At 38.9% G+C, this 15,966-nt stretch overlaps 1 protein-coding gene across 1 annotated transcript in view; it reads left to right on the top strand.

The window, feature by feature from the left end:
* The window catches only part of LOC5564494, a 48,078-nt gene extending 42,262 nt beyond the window's left edge, over positions 1-5,816 (top strand). The window contains exon 5 of the mRNA XM_021838626.1: positions 5,080-5,816. Within this exon, the coding sequence (XP_021694318.1) occupies positions 5,080-5,757 (678 nt within the window). The 3' untranslated portion in view covers positions 5,758-5,816. The remainder of the gene's footprint in view (positions 1-5,079) is intronic.
* Positions 5,817-15,966: the final 10,150 nt, after the last annotated feature.

The raw sequence follows: 15,966 nt of genomic DNA, 5'->3' as shown, positions 1-15,966 counted from the left end.
ATGTGGAAAATACATTAGGGAATTTTGCTCAAATGACTCTTTAGAGCATATTTGTTGGCTCTGAAAAGGGTTGGTTGAATTCGAGTAACACGGACACATTTTGACGGCGCACAGGTTGAAATTCTCCTCGCCCGATGAGGTTTGTGATGGCGGCTTCTTCAGGGTCTTCTTCATCGCGGCAGTCTTTGAAACTTGGTGGAATTTTGCTTGGGAACTGCCTTTTTTTACTCCTCCTCCTTCTCGGATGCCAGCCACAGCTACAGTTTCCCGAGATTTCACTTCACTCTTGCCAATCTCGCAATCTTGCTGACATCGCAGTTTTAGTTTCCGCCGATGAATTTCTCGATCACCTGCAGGGAGGACCCGTTCCGTTCGATTAGGGCTGCGATGGCGGCCACAACCATCTCATTCTCCTGTGGACCAGTGTTGCCACAAGTACAGATTTATCTGGAAAGGTACAGATTTTTTGATAGTTTTTGGTACAGATTCTGTACGGTACAGATTACAGATTTTTACTAAAAAGTACAGATTGGTACAGATTTTTGGAATTGGTAATTTTGAGACAAAAAATCCAAAAGATACATGAAATTTGTAACTAATTTACACAAAACCTTAATTGAAAGATACATTTTCCATAGAATTGAATAATAATTATATAACTAGTGAAATTATTTCAATAAAAACTATGTTAGATCTCCAAGTTCATTAGGATTTAAAGGATTTTTTCAAATTTTTTTTATTGGATGTGGTACAGATTTTGGGGGTCGTCCATAAATGACGTAGCTTTTTAGGGGGGAGGGGGGTCTTCACGAATTTGTGACGATGTGTGACGAGGGGGAGGGAGGGGTCCTAGCTAGTGGACGTAGCATTTTGAATCACGTCGGTAAAATGTGAGGCGCTGAAAAAAATGACATGCAATTATTTTTTTATCAAATTAATTTTTCTTTGTTTGACTTCTAAAGTTGGGTTCTAAATGATGATTCAGATTCAAAACATTCATATGACAAGATTGAAAAAAAAATCTATGAAATTTTTGATTTTTTAATGTTTTAAATAATTATGTGAACATTCTTCTTCTTCTTCTTGACATTACGTCCTTACTGGGACAGAGCCTGCTTCTCAGCTTAGTGTTCTTATGAGCACTTCCACAGTTATTAACTGAGAGCTTTCGTTGCCAATGTTGCCATTTTTTCATTCGTATATCGTGTGACAAGTACGATGATACTCTATGCCCAGGGAAGTCTAGGAAATTTCCATTACGAAAAGATCCTGGACCGACCGGGAATCGAACCCAGACACCTTCAGCATCGCTTTGCTTTGTAGCCGTGGACTCTAACCACTCAGCTAAGGAAGGCCACACCTCGTGAACATTATATTCATGTATTAATAAATTTATTTATAAATATTTAAATTGAAAGATAAATAAATTAATTGAAAATCAAGGCTTTAACGACTTGGAAAACATTGTTTCAGTTTTATACATATTTTCTGTTAGAGCTTATATCTTTCAAAAACAAATGTTCGCTTTGGCAAATATTACATTAAAACAAGATTTCATTCCGTGAATTATGCTCTCAATATTGCCGAAGATCTCCACCCAATCAACACATCGATTTGTTTTGATATATCAATGCTCTGAATAAAACTTGATGCCTGAATAAAACTTGATGGAAAAGCCTGGACAACAGATTAGAGTGTTATCGAAATTGTTCTATCGTTCAATTTTCTCAATAACTCGGTAATTTGAAGAAAGATTATTTTTAGTATTTAAATGTTTCGTTATAGGTTGTGTAAGATTATTTCAGTATGGGGAACGATAATGAAATTAAGCTGAAATATCAATAAAGTTGAATAACTTGAATAATAATCGATAAGATGTTCTGAACATTCCAAATATTACATGTGTAATCTTTTTTACATCTGGCAACTGATTGCTAAATGGATTTGAATTTGGATAATAATGACGAATAAATTTTCATTGAAATCTGTTTCCTAACAACGAATAATTAAAAAAAACAATCCTCTAATATAACTAAATGTCTTATCAACATATAATAAAAGCTATTGTACCCTAACTCGTTACTGTTCGCTTCATCAATCCAATTAATCCTTTTTTTCTATATTTTCAGCTGTAAACTATTTTTTCATGGTAACAACAGCAACAGTAATGCAATTTAGCCAACAAAAAGGAAAAAGTTAATTTAAATTGTTTTCCAAATTACTTTTGAGCGCTACTGCAAATCAAACATTTATTCGTTTGATTATCCTTACGGTTCAGTCAGCAAAAAATATATCAAAATCTGTATTGAACTTCCGAATTCCATTTTTTTTTTGTTTTAACCCAATTGCAAAGGAAAACGAAGAAAAAAATTGTAGGGGGGGTTGCTTGATATGCTACGTATTTTCCAAGGCGGGGTATCAGCATTTGTGACGAAATGTTACGAGGGGGGAGGGGGATGTAAAAAATCAGTGAAAAAATGCTACGTAATTTATGGACGGTCCCTTGGGGTACATATATTTAGAATCTCTGGTACAGATAAAAAAGATTTTTGAGCCTTCGGTACAGATAGAAATGTGGCAACACTGCTGTGGACTGCTTCCTCTTCTTCCTCTTGGCGGCGGCAGCGATGATGGCTTTTGCTTCGGTTGGCATCTTCTCTCGGTTGGTCGACGATCAGTTTGATTTGAGTGAAGCAAGACAAGCGGGGGGTTCTTCGCTATCGATGTCTGCGCCTGAGAAGTACGCCCGGTCAGAGCAAGCCGATTGGTTGCTTGCTGAGATGCGATCCAAGCGGAGAGCAAATGACGTCATTTTGTCTCCCCTATTTATAGATTTGCCTGATATCAACGTTCTGTTTCAAAACAGTTATTTAACTATTTGAACAGGTATGTGGGATTCAGTAATTAAACGACATGAACCTTTGAGGCCTTGCCTTTCGATTGAGGTGCTAATCAAGGAATTTCGTTAAGCCAGCAAAAATTTATAAACGTTTAAAATATTTCATGCCAACGTAACGCTCTTGGTTTTGAAATTCCAATTTCACTCCTGTATAGAGAAGAAAGACGTTATCCTACGTCAAAATGAGTTTAATTATTTAACCCAACGTTTCAACGCAGGTATGGCGTCTTCCTCAGGGGAAAAATGATACGTTCATTTTGTGTCTAGGGTTATGGCATACTTTAACTGTCGAGTTATTTGTCTTTGACGGATTTACAGAGAACAAAATCAACCACATCAGCATCAGCCGTAAATGGAGACGGAGCCTTCTTGATGTGCGGAATAAACGCAGCTCCGACTTCGCGTCCGACCATCATCTTCTCGTCGGCGGAATTCGACTGTGTATCGCGCGGACACATCGTCAGGAGGAGAAAATTGGGCAACGATTCAACACACGTCAACTGGAAGATGTCGCAGTAAAGAGGTCCTTCGCCGAAGATTTGTGGACTCGCGCTGCGGACATTCCCTAAGGTAGCAACGTGGAAGATAAATGGACCGCCATTAAGAATGCCTTCATCGCTACCGCAGAGAATAATTTGGGCGAACTGAGCACCCAGAGAGAGAGCAGTGGATCACGGATGGCACCTGGAGGAACTAGGTCAGTTAAAAACACCCAGGAGTTCTCCTAGAAACTATTAGAGGACACTTCGAGGATGACGACGGAGCGGCTTTTTTCCCCAGCGTTCCAGGAAATGATTCCCTAAATCTTCTTGAGGACTGGTTATTACCCAAAAGGACGGATGCAGCATGGAACGGAAAGGTCAGGACAAACAAGAGGTTGGCAAGTGCATAAACGAGTACTACTTTCAATTTCGAGGAAATTTCTACAAGCAAACGAAAGGAGCCCCCATGACTATTCATGTCGTATTTTTAGGGAAATTTAAAGAAACAAGGAGTTCTATTACCGGATGAACGGTAGAGATACGTCGACGACATTTTCAGCGTTATGAATTGAAACGAACTGGCTTAAATTTGCCGAGGGTTGATTCAAACGTGATTTCCATACTAAATTCAAACGAGTTTTAAAAATAGTTCCAGGGCACGGAAAATTATTAACTTTGGATTCTGGCTCAGTTTTTAACGTAGAATCAGAATATGTAATAAACAGGAAACCCCTAAACAAGCCAATTGATAAACAAAATAAAAAAATCGGAATATTCTACTACTGCAACTACATAAAGAATAAATCCAAACCCGTTAGACCATTGCAAACCAAACTTTGGCAATGCCACTCTAAACAAGAACTAGACATTTTCGATCGAATGAAGCAAAAAGCATTAAAATTAGTTGAAATGTTGTCAAATTAGAGTTGATTAAGAATTAAAACGTTATACAAAAACTATGTATCAAAAAAGTTAACATAATTATAGCAATAAGTAGAATGGATCATAACATCGAACATGTGGAAGAGTCAATGAACACATCATGTTCTCCAGTTGCATCGATCGAAATCAAAAGTAGGGCCAGCTTCTCCCTTTCTCCTCGGTGCGCAGTCAAACCTAGTCGAAGCATAATCACTCACCTGGATAATTAATTCAGCTTGCACCCAAGCCTCAATGCCTTCTATCTCTCTCGTTCGACGTTCAGCCCTACAGTAGTGTAAGATCTCATTCGTTTCCTTTCTGGCTATCCGAACGATCAAGTGAGTGAGTTTTAGCAGCTAGCAAACACAGCTCTGGGCCCTATCGCAAGCGTATCATCTTTCCCGGTTGGTTTCGATTTCTAAAGCGCCACATAAAGCTCACACAGAACCAAGTGAACTCATTCGGGAAGTTAGAGAAAGAGACACTGGTATCGCCGCCCTTGTCCCCCGCACAGAAGACGATTTTCCGTCTGCTGATTTCGAGGTCGTATCACTCTCGTTTGCGTTTCTTCATTAGGCTAATGAAGGTGCGGTAGCTCGATTTCCTCGTTCATCACGAACACTAAATACTGTCACATCTCGGTTTCGGGAAATTTTGGGCAATTGGTAATTATACGAGTTACTAGAACAAGACCGCTCGATCCGCCGCGGAGGTCTTTGCATTTTGAACTCTATATAAGATGAATGTCACGGCAGCGTTTGGATACTCGATTGACAGGTCGGTTCGGCAAAGCATGCCCCCTTCATCATGAAGTGGTTGCTCGTGATTTCGGTTCTCGCCGCGACAAATTCGGTTCGGTTGGCGTATTCCAAAGCTGTTGACTCCTCTGGTGAAGAAGTGCTAAACGTAACAAGTTCTATTCCGAGTTCTGCACTAGATATTGTGACCAGTTTTCGAAGCTGTTTTGCGGACATTGGGTTCGTGGATTGTGCGAAGAACGTTCTAGTGCGAGTGCTGAACAATGCTATCAACAGCAACGCTGTAGTGCGAGTGACTCGATATCTGGTGATCAGGAAGAATCCGGACTTTGTCCTTACAGAAGCAGATGAACGTACTCCAGCCGATTGGCATACGCTAATTTCGAAGGTGCGGGACTTTCTGGATTCCCGATCCATTCAACTAAGCCTAGTGGCCCCGGATGGGCGATCCCTGATTCCGTTCGGAGCGGAAGCTCGTGGCAAGAAGCACAAGCATAAACATCAAGGCGGAATGTACATGATGGGTGGAGTGGCCTTTATGGCGATGATGGCTCAGCTGGTTCTGGGGAAAGTGGCGCTGCTGGCGGCGGTTGCGCTGATCATGGCCAAGATTGCACTGGTGTTCTCGACGCTGGTAAATAACCTTGGTTATCTATTTCGTTCGATAAAATCGTCGCAAAGTCACGGCTGGTGGTAAGCCAGGGGAGAGTGCGAACAGAATCAATGACGAGTGCTCTTTGGAACTTTCTTTGCAGAACGGCTTCAAAAAGGCGGCTGCCGCCAGTGGAGGAGGAGAACATGTGGTTTATGAGCACTCTGGACACGGGTCAGGCAGCGTAGGGGGAAGCGGCTGGCAGCGAAGTATTGAACCGAAACGGCAGACGGGCGGGGCGTCCGGAGGTGGTGGGCAGTGGGATGACGACGAAAATGTTCCATACAGGAGAAGACGCCCGGATTACGACTACTCGTTGGACGGAGCTTGATGGGGCTGGGTGGTGGGAATTGAACGTGCATTTCATTAAGTGTAAATATAACTGTTAGTTACGAATCTATTACATTTGGTCGAATAACGTTTAGTCGAATGGACATTTGGTCGAAAAGAATTTAATTGCTTTAAGCGGGTAAGGATAAGGACATTTAGTATACAATTTAGTCGAATAGGGATTCTCAGATGATTTAACAGAATGACACTCTGTTAAATCATCTGAGAATCCCTATTGGACTAAATTCTATACGTTAATACACGGTGATTAGGTCATTGGAAACGGGGAGAGCATATATGGTACATGCTATTACTGAAGGCAGCATGTGCTAGAACAACATGATAGAGTGCAAGAAATTAGGTTTGGGATACTCAAAATCGATTGACCCCTTGAAATGTTGATGTTACTGGATGTCATTTTTCTTATTCAGATTTATTCTGCGAGTCAGATGAAGTAATTCAACTTTTGTCACATTAGTAAACTTTTCTCACTACTCGCGACACGCAGAATAAAAACAATTTTTGGTTGGATTATTCTCGATTAAATTAATTATCAGCTTATTATCAATCAACACCGTCATCAAAGCGACATGTTTACATTCAACAACAAGTATTTCATTACCTGAGCAACCAAAATATTTAAGAGGCATTTTTCAAAAGAATGATTATATTTCAAAAGAATAATAGACTCAACAGAACATTATATTCCCAAAGTTTAGCAACAGTATTATTGCTCAGTACTATTTTCCGCAAAATAAATTTTAGATTCAATGTACATCCGTTGTGCAAAAAAATTATCTCGATTTTATATCTGTTGAACCGTAAGATTTTTGAATCAACCATTAGAAAATACTTTTTCTGTAAAATGTTTTGAAGCCTTTCGACCAAATGTCCATTCGACTAAATGTCCCTTCGACCATATGTACTTTCGATCCATGGTCATTCGACCAAACGTCATTTGACCAAATGTCCTAAAGCCGTTATTTATAAATATTAGTGCAAGCGTACTTCAGTTTGCGGGAACTATCAGGAACTATTTAAAACATTAAGATTGAATGTAATAGAATTTTAATATTGGATCAGATTGAGAAATAAACTAAACAGGTAAAAAGTGATAAATTTATTTTAAGGCATGGAAAAAGGTGACTTTCGCAATAGCTATGTAGCTCTCTAAACGTATTTCTACCCATCACGTTACCCAACAATTATAAGCAGCTGAATACGTTACTTTTCGTTTGTGCACTCACTGAAAAAAAAAACTTTGATCTCCAAGAATTCTAGCATAATTTTCAACCTTTGTCAAGAAAACCAATGGTTTTTCTTAGAATAATCAACATTTCTTAGGTAACTACTAGCCCGCTAATTATCCTTTTAGCCTTATATTGGTATTATACGGCTAATCTAGGGCATCCGCTGTACAATACCACTATATAATTACGCAAGTTGAATTAAAGTGCTATTTTATATATTGAGATGGTCTACATTTCTTCATAAATGACCGCTGTTCCCCTAAGGAAAGTGAACCTTTGTATTTAATCTACAACAATATCAAAAAAAGAATGCTAGCTTCAAGAAAGAAAAGATGAAGCAACAAATATAATTCTTAGATTATCCTGGAATATTCAAAATGTGTCAACATTTATAAGGTAATCCTCTCTCTCCTGCAGGAATGACCTAAATTTCTTTAGGGATTGTCAACTCCATTCTAAAATGATCAAAATTCTAAAGGAGGCTGACAATAATCTAGGAACAGAAAATATTCTTTCAATAATGGCAGTTTTATCTCGGTTATCGGTTCACATTAATCCAGAATAGAGATTATTCCTCCAACGTCTAGGAATGGCAAACCTTTATTTAGTGCTGTAAAAATTCCTTCAGCAAGTTCAGAAATTTCTTCAAGAGTAAGGCCAACATGACTCAAAAAGTAAGAGGTTGTTTCCGAGATACATCCGCCAAGTTGTCCTTGGATAACGTTAGCTTCTTCTTTTTTCTGGCTTGAGACCGTCACGAACTTATAAAAGATTTCTACTGATAAAAATTCAATCAATTTTCTTACTCTTAGTTGCATGTCAATTCTGACCTATTATGGACATTGTGTGTTATTATTTGGTTGGTTCGGTTAACACTTCAAAAGCGATAGAATCGGTCGATGGAAAAAGAAGCATGAGCGGTAGCTCTTGTTTCCCAAACAAGTATTCCGGTCGAACGTTAGGTCCACGCATGATCCACTAAGATTGCTAAGGTATTTCTCCATGAAGTCCGCGAGCTCCATGTTCTCCTCTTTGCTCAAATCGATGTTAAAGTTGCCAGTCACGATACTCGAAGAAGTTCCGCACCATGAAGAATTTCTTCTGCTTCGTCGTGGTATCCGAGAAATGTAGAGGCAAATCTGCGATTCTAGAGCTCGGCCGGCATGATCCTGCAGGAAGCGAGTGGCCTAACTGATCGGTTTGTTTGAGGATACCAACCTGTGCGCGATCCACGCCAAGCGTGTTAGCATCATGCCGAAGAACATCCAGCTGACTCGTCGTATCCGTGGAGAACGCGCTTAAATTGAACTGCATTGTCGTCTCTGTGTGCGTATTTCGATTCGATTGACAATTTCTTATCAAATGAAAACATCAACAAAGCTGTTGCTGATTAGTTTTACCTCTTTGTCTGACAAGTTGATACTCTGATCGCTCTAGCATGCATTTATATGCAGGTAGCGACGACGATAACGGCATTATTCAAAGTAAATAAAGTTTGTAAGGACGCTTAAAATATATCCCGAGCCCGATTTCATCTTCTAAATTGTACATACCAATTAGCTCATACGGTTGAAATAATTAAATTTCTGTTAGATATCAGGGATTTCCTTGGGAAATTGCCTACATGTAGGCGTTTTCATCACAATTCTTGAAATTAACTATTTATTATTTCTTTAAATACTTAAATAATTTAGCAAGCATATTCGGATTCAGGGAGCTTCTATTCATTATGTATAGCCGTTTCAAAAAATAACAACAATCGCATTGACGAGTGATAAATTTCATCCCGAAATGGGATTCCTCGATTTTTTATAAAAGGAATGATTTTTAGCACCGAAAACACATTTGTTAGAAAATTTTGGCACATTAGCCAAAGAGGCTGACCGTCGTACTTGTTTTTCTGCATTCAGTTGTTTGACATTTTCAACATTATTGAAAACAGACAAGAAAAACCATGAAAAATGATCAATTTCACCCGAAATTATGGTACATATAAACATTTAAACGTGAAAACCTTATAACAGCAAGAAAAATGTGCTTTTCTTTGAAAAATAAGACATGTCTCGATATTTACCTATTTTTCAATAGTTTAGTCATGAAAATCAATAGTTTTTATTATTGAAGTCGATTGGTAGAAAGATTTCCAATCGATTGGTGCAATAATTTTGAAAATCTATGCGGGCGTAATAAGTTATTGACAGTCAAAATCTAACCACTTTTCGTGACGCGAGCGATTTTCAGTTTTTCGAAATTGTACCCCAGTATGTTGCCGTAAGACGTTATCCAACGTCAAAAATTGACAATGTATTTTTGACATGCCAAACCAATGTCCAAGATGGCACGGTAAATGGCTGGACATGACGTACCATTGGTACCTCGCGTACCTGTATGAATAAAAAAAAAACCCTTTTGTGGTCCTTAGCCTCTTTCCCAGCAACTCCTATTCCTACCTCCCCGTGGTACTGTTCGGGGTACGAGTAACCTTAGGAAAGATCCGGTAACCGGTGGGAACTCTGGTCGTATGCTGACAGGGAAGGGGGGGGATTGCTTTTGCTGTATGCTGGAGCGTCTGTATTCCATGCGGCTCACAACAGCGTCTGTTCCCCATGTCAGGAGCGGCTGATCGTCGTCCGAAGGAGGACTCGAAGCTAAACTGTGCATTATGGCCCTCCGAACGTTTAGGGGGAATGGTCCACCGTAAATCTAGGGGGTTGGTGTAATTATCAAAGAAGGTAGGACCAGGAGGAGGAATTCAGACCGACTATTGGAAAGTTCAGCGCCCACCGGATTAAAAGTAATTGATTTCGTTGCTTCCAAGAATATGGCCATTCGTATCACCTACTTCCAGCACAGTCTTCCAAACCGATACACCTGGAGATCACCACAGCAGACAGAATCACAAATAGACTGATGCAAATTTTGAAGTTTTTGCTCCCCTATGCTTAAACGATGTCAATTATGATGAAAATGATCCTCCCGAAATTTGAAGTGATTCGGAAGAAATTTGGTTGTGCACACGCTATTTGAAGTTTCTATGGAAATTACTATGGAATAGGCAAACCTTTTGTGTTCAGTCCTTTAACTGCTCGTTATAATTATCTAAGGAAAAGTGAACACATTCATCTCATGTGAAAACTTCCCAGCTACAAATTTGCCGAAGACCACATTTTGATGAGACGTAAGGATAATTTGTTATTATTGATAGCAAAGTCTAAATCATGCTGAGATTATCATTCAATTACTTTCAGAGCAACACTGCTTTCTGCTGTAGAACATAGTAGTCTGGATTACTTTGATCTATTCTACCCGCCAGGAGCACCACTGCCGAGCAGTTGATTAAGCATGCAAAATGCAAACCCACTTTATGATTATGAATAGCAATTTATCCTGACGTCCAATCAAAATGTGGTCTTCGGCAAAGTTGTAGCTGGGAGGATTTCACATGAGATGAGTGTGTTCACTTTTCCATAGATAATTATGACGAACAGTTAAAGGACTGAACACAAAAGATTGGCGTTTTCCATAGTAATCTCCATATAAACTTCAAATGGCGTGTGCACAGTCAAATTTCTTCCGAATCACTTCAAACTTTGGGAACATGCTATTTATCATAATTATAATCGTTTAAGCATAGGGGAGCAAACATTTCAAAATTTGCATCACTCTAATGTCAGGACCTATCGTGGCGCTAACATCGACTCTGACCACTATCTGGTGAAGGTTAAACTACGCCCAAAACTCTCCGTCGTTAACAACGTACGGTATCGACGGCCACCCCTGTATGACTCAGAGCGGCATAAGCAACCGGATGTCGCAACTGCATATGCGCGGCACCTTGAGGCTGCATTACCGGAAGAGGGTGAGCTGGATGAAACCCATCTTGAGGAATGCTGGAGGACAGTGAAAGCAGCCATCGACAATGCAGCTGAGAGCAAGGTCGGGCACGTGGGACGGAGTCGACGGAACGATTGGTTCGACGAGGAATGTAGGCAGATTTTGGAGGAGTAGAACGCAGCGTGGGTGGTCATGCTGCAGCAAGGGACCCGGCAGAACGTGGAACGTTACAGACTCGTCTCTTTCGAGAGAAAAAACGCCGCCTGGAGGAGACGGAGTGCGAGGAGATGGAACAGCTGTGCCTGTTCTCAAGAAACACGCAAGTTCTATCAGAAGCTCAACGCATCCCGCAACGGCTTTGAGCCGCGAGCCGAGATGTGCAGGGATAAGGATTTTGACGGACGAGCGTGAGGTGATCGAAAGGTGGAAGCAGCACTTCGACGAACATCTGAATGGCGCACTATGGCTTATCAGGTGGCCAATTATTAAAAAAAGTGATGTGCCCCAAATTTCAATTCTTGTTCGCCATTTCATTGTAAACATGTCTGCTAAGAAATCCCCAAAATATTAGGGCATGATTTGCATTGCACACTCAGATATGAGGTGCCAAAGTTGAGACTATGGAGAAACACTTGTTTTTATTAACAAAAACTATGGTTTAGTCAAATGAATATAACTTTTTTTTTTCTATAATACTTACGTAAAATGTTTTTACACCATTTGAAAGCTTACAAAAAAGGCTTCCTAGAAACAATTAAAAATAAAAAAAAACCTTCAAAATAGTGGCTTTAATGATGATTTTTTAAAAAGCGGTTTAAAAAATCGAATAAGCTTATAGTTAACACATCGAGTACTTTTTTGTCCCAAGTTGTTCCAGGCTTAAATTTACTTCCAAGGGTACTTTGTGATCTAAACTAAAGGATCGTGAAGAATTTAGCTGCACCTATTTGCACTTTTTTAATATAAGGCTTTTTGAATTCTTCCAATATTTTTAACCATTTTCTATTGAAAACAGCTTAAAACTATAATTCAGAAAATAACTGAATTTCGTTACATCATTCATATCATCATTTCTATGCAAGTTTTAATATTTATAATGGTTTGTACAACGTTAATCGCATTAATGGCTTATATGCATCATAAGTAACAAAGTTTAATATTTCGCTATGGGCCCTATTCAATAGTTAGTCTCGAAAACTTGTTTTTGAAAATAAAACATCAAATTTGTATCATAAAACTCATAAATACGACATGAGATGGAAAAAATATTTTTGGCCGCCAGTCTGTATGCAAACCGCCCATAGTGTGGCGCTGAGAGCACAGGCATTGAAGGTCGGGACAACGGAGGAAATGCCTTCGTCGGTACTGCGGAGGATGAAAACCAACCAGCCCCCACTTTGAGGGAGGTTAAGGATGCCATTCACTAGCTCAAGAACAATAAAGCTGCTGGTAAGGGTGGTATCGGAGCTGAGCTCATAAAGATGGGCCCGTAGAGGCTGGCCATTTGTCTGCACCGAAAGAAGTATAGAATTTGTATTTTGTATGGATTGTCCCCCAACTAACCGGATATTCGTGCCAAAAGTAGCAAAATAATTTTAACTTTAATAGAAGTAAAGATATTTATCATGGTTGCATTCGTCGTTACAGCTAATGTCAAGTGACTTCTACAAAACTACTTATTTTTACTTTTTGAATATTTTCACCCAACATTTCTTGCTTTCTGAACTTATTTTGTTTACTTCTTTCAGCAAAGCTACATAGAAAAAAGCAACAGTTGTTTTACGCGAAAATAGGAATTTGACCAAAATTGTAAGGTATAAAACCAATTAAAAACAATGCAGTGTTCTGTTACAATATATTATATTGTTTTTGAATTGTATATCTAATCAAGAATAATGTTGCTTCGACATTCAATAGCAATACGTTGTATTGTGTCCAATACGTTATATTTTACATTAATGGTTTATTCCATTCACCGAATGATGCGTTTTTATTCGGGTTATATCTCCAGAACTTTCAATTTGAGTTTTTCTTGGTGTTAGAAAAACATCCTTTTGATAAATAATTAAGTTAAAACATTCTAGATTTTAAGATATTTTTCAGGGTTTTTGGTTTGGATAAAGAAAAGCGTTAGAAACATCAGGCAATTATTACTCATGTTACTTATTGCAGTAATTTTAGAAAAAGCAGATATATCACAATTCACGGGGTGCGATCTTTCAAAAACGAACAATTGCGAACAGAATCATTGCAGTTCACCCAAATATGACATGTACAAATAAATGCGTTTGCTTGGAAAACATTGCATTTGGTTCAGTATTGGAGAACTTTACCCCCCAACTACGTCAAAAGGCGCCTATGAATACCTTACATTTGTTAAGTTGAAACTGGACCAAACTTTTACCGACAAAATCAGTAGCCTGTAATTTTTTAGATCTTTTTAAAATCGCTATTTAAATTTACAGTCCAGGTTACCGATATTTAAGAAAATTTTTAAATTTACATAATAGTTATTGTATTATAATTCTTTGGATATGCATGGCGAAGACATTTTTTGTCCTTGTTAAATATTTGAATCATGTATCAGGGGGGCGATTCCAGATAAATATTGGCCTCAAGGGGGCGAAAGTTGAAAAAGTTTGGGAAGCACTGGGTTACAGTGTAATCCCAAAATATTGATACAAGCACAGTGAGTAGGAGACAAAATCCAAAGAATAAGATAAAAAGTGAATGTGATTTTTCCCACTTCTAGCCACAGTGGGTGGCCATTAGATGAGGACCGTATGTAGAACACCCCTTCCCCACCCCTTCCTTAACAACGAAACACGTCTTTGTAAGTAATGGTAGGGTAGAGTTAAAAACAGATAAGAAACTATTCAATCTTTTTAGAATCCTAGATAAAGGTTGAATAAAACAACCGAAACTGTCGGATGAAAAGGCAAACTTGTTTTCGCCGTTATTCAAGACTGCTAAGGGCGAAAAATATCCTTATATTGTGCATCCAAGTAATCGCTGCAACGTCGCTCAACTGTCGCGTCGCTGGACTGTTGAGCGCTTTGCAGTTTAGTGCTCCAGCGACGCATTAAAATAGCCTGTTTCGCTCGAGCACTAACATGAAAAGGTCGTCAGCGACCAGCGACGTATTGATCGCGAGTTGAGCGAAGTTTGTGTTCGTTCTTGCTTTTGTCTGCACTGACAATATAGCAAAATTGTCCAGTCGAAAAACTACCATTCCAGTCAATTTGTTTGCTTCGCGGATGATATGGACATTGTCGGCCAAACATTTGAAAAGGTGGCAGACCTGTACATTCGCCTGAAACGCGAGGCAGCGAAAGTTGGACTGGTGGTAAATGCGAACAAGACGAAGTACATGTTAGCTGGTTTGGCCGAGCGCGACAGGGATCATCTAGGTAGCAGTGTTACGATAGACGGGGATACGTTCGAAGGGTCAACGAGTTCGTCTATCTTGGACCCTAGCTGAATTCATTGGATCACCTTTTATTACCAAAATTAATTAACTCATTACGCGTGGTAGAGACGGACAAATTATGGGTGAAATTATGAAAAAAATAATCCACGCGCTCTATCAGAAAATCGCCATAATCTGCTCTAAATATTTTGATGATTGATGCCTTAAAATACCAGTAGAAATTGATTATTTTTTTTTTTCCGGTATAAACTTAGAACTACTTCCAGAAATTTCTACGGCAATTCGGAATAAGCCAAGAGCTTCTAGAGAGAGTGTGCTGTGAGAGTTCTATATAAATGGCTCCTCAAATCGTCAAGAAATACAGCAATGCTTTGATAGATCTTATCACGAGTGATCGCACGTTGAGAAATCGTTAGCACCATCACACCCGTGTTGTATGTAACACGATGTTACTGACTATTAGATTAGTCCATCACTTCATCCAAAGATTCTTCAATAATCTCTTGATAATTCTTCATGGATGCTCCAGAAACTTCTCAAGAATTACTTCCTGGAATGGTCACGACAATTTGTTCCACAACATATGCAGGGTTGGCCGTAGATATTTTTAAAAAACTATTCACTGATTCATGCAGAATTGCCATAGTAGATTGCTCCATTTGTTTTTCTAACAATTAAAGATGTTTCTGGTAGCTATTATTACAGTTAGTTTCCGAGGATTTTCACTGTAGATATTCTCAATCGTTTTCATGAGCCAGGAGTCATGCACAAATCATTTCACGCTTTACAAGGCATAAGAATACCTTGAAAAACATTATCGTGTCTTTCATCCTTCATATGAATAAGTACGATGTTTAGTATGATCGAGTTTGTTTGTACATTGAACAGATGATAAATTTTATAATTTAACGATTAACTAGTGTTTTTTTTGTATCATGGGTAGGACAATCTTCTGACTGTCATACCCAGGTGTTTTTGTGCATAGTACATGTCTTACCTATCCTACCCACTAAATGGGGCAAGATTTTGATTCAGAAACATTAATCATCTTCGTAGATCGAAAGTAATGTGCGTATTTTCATGATTCTTCTTCATTTGCTTCAAACTCCGCACACTTGATTCATATTCGGACAGCTTTTGGAACACATCATGGGGAGTAAAATGATTTTTTTCAACTCGAATTTTGATAGATATCTATGAAGTTTATTTATTGAAACGTGCCTCTCAAGTGGACACTTTTAGCTGTAAGTTTTAAAAATTTCTAGTGAAACATTTCTCATACGAAGTTTAGTGTCAGATATTAAGGCTATGACGGATTTCACGCCAACTCGACAAAGGGATTGGCAGCACGGTGGTAGGTCATTTGGCATAAAGTCGTTTGGCATAAAGCCGTTTGGCATAAAGTCGTTT

The sequence above is a fragment of the Aedes aegypti genome, chromosome 1, assembly GCF_002204515.2.
Source record: "Aedes aegypti strain LVP_AGWG chromosome 1, AaegL5.0 Primary Assembly, whole genome shotgun sequence".
NCBI lineage: Eukaryota > Metazoa > Arthropoda > Insecta > Diptera > Culicidae > Aedes > Aedes aegypti.
This window is presented reverse-complemented; position numbering and strand designations above follow the sequence as displayed.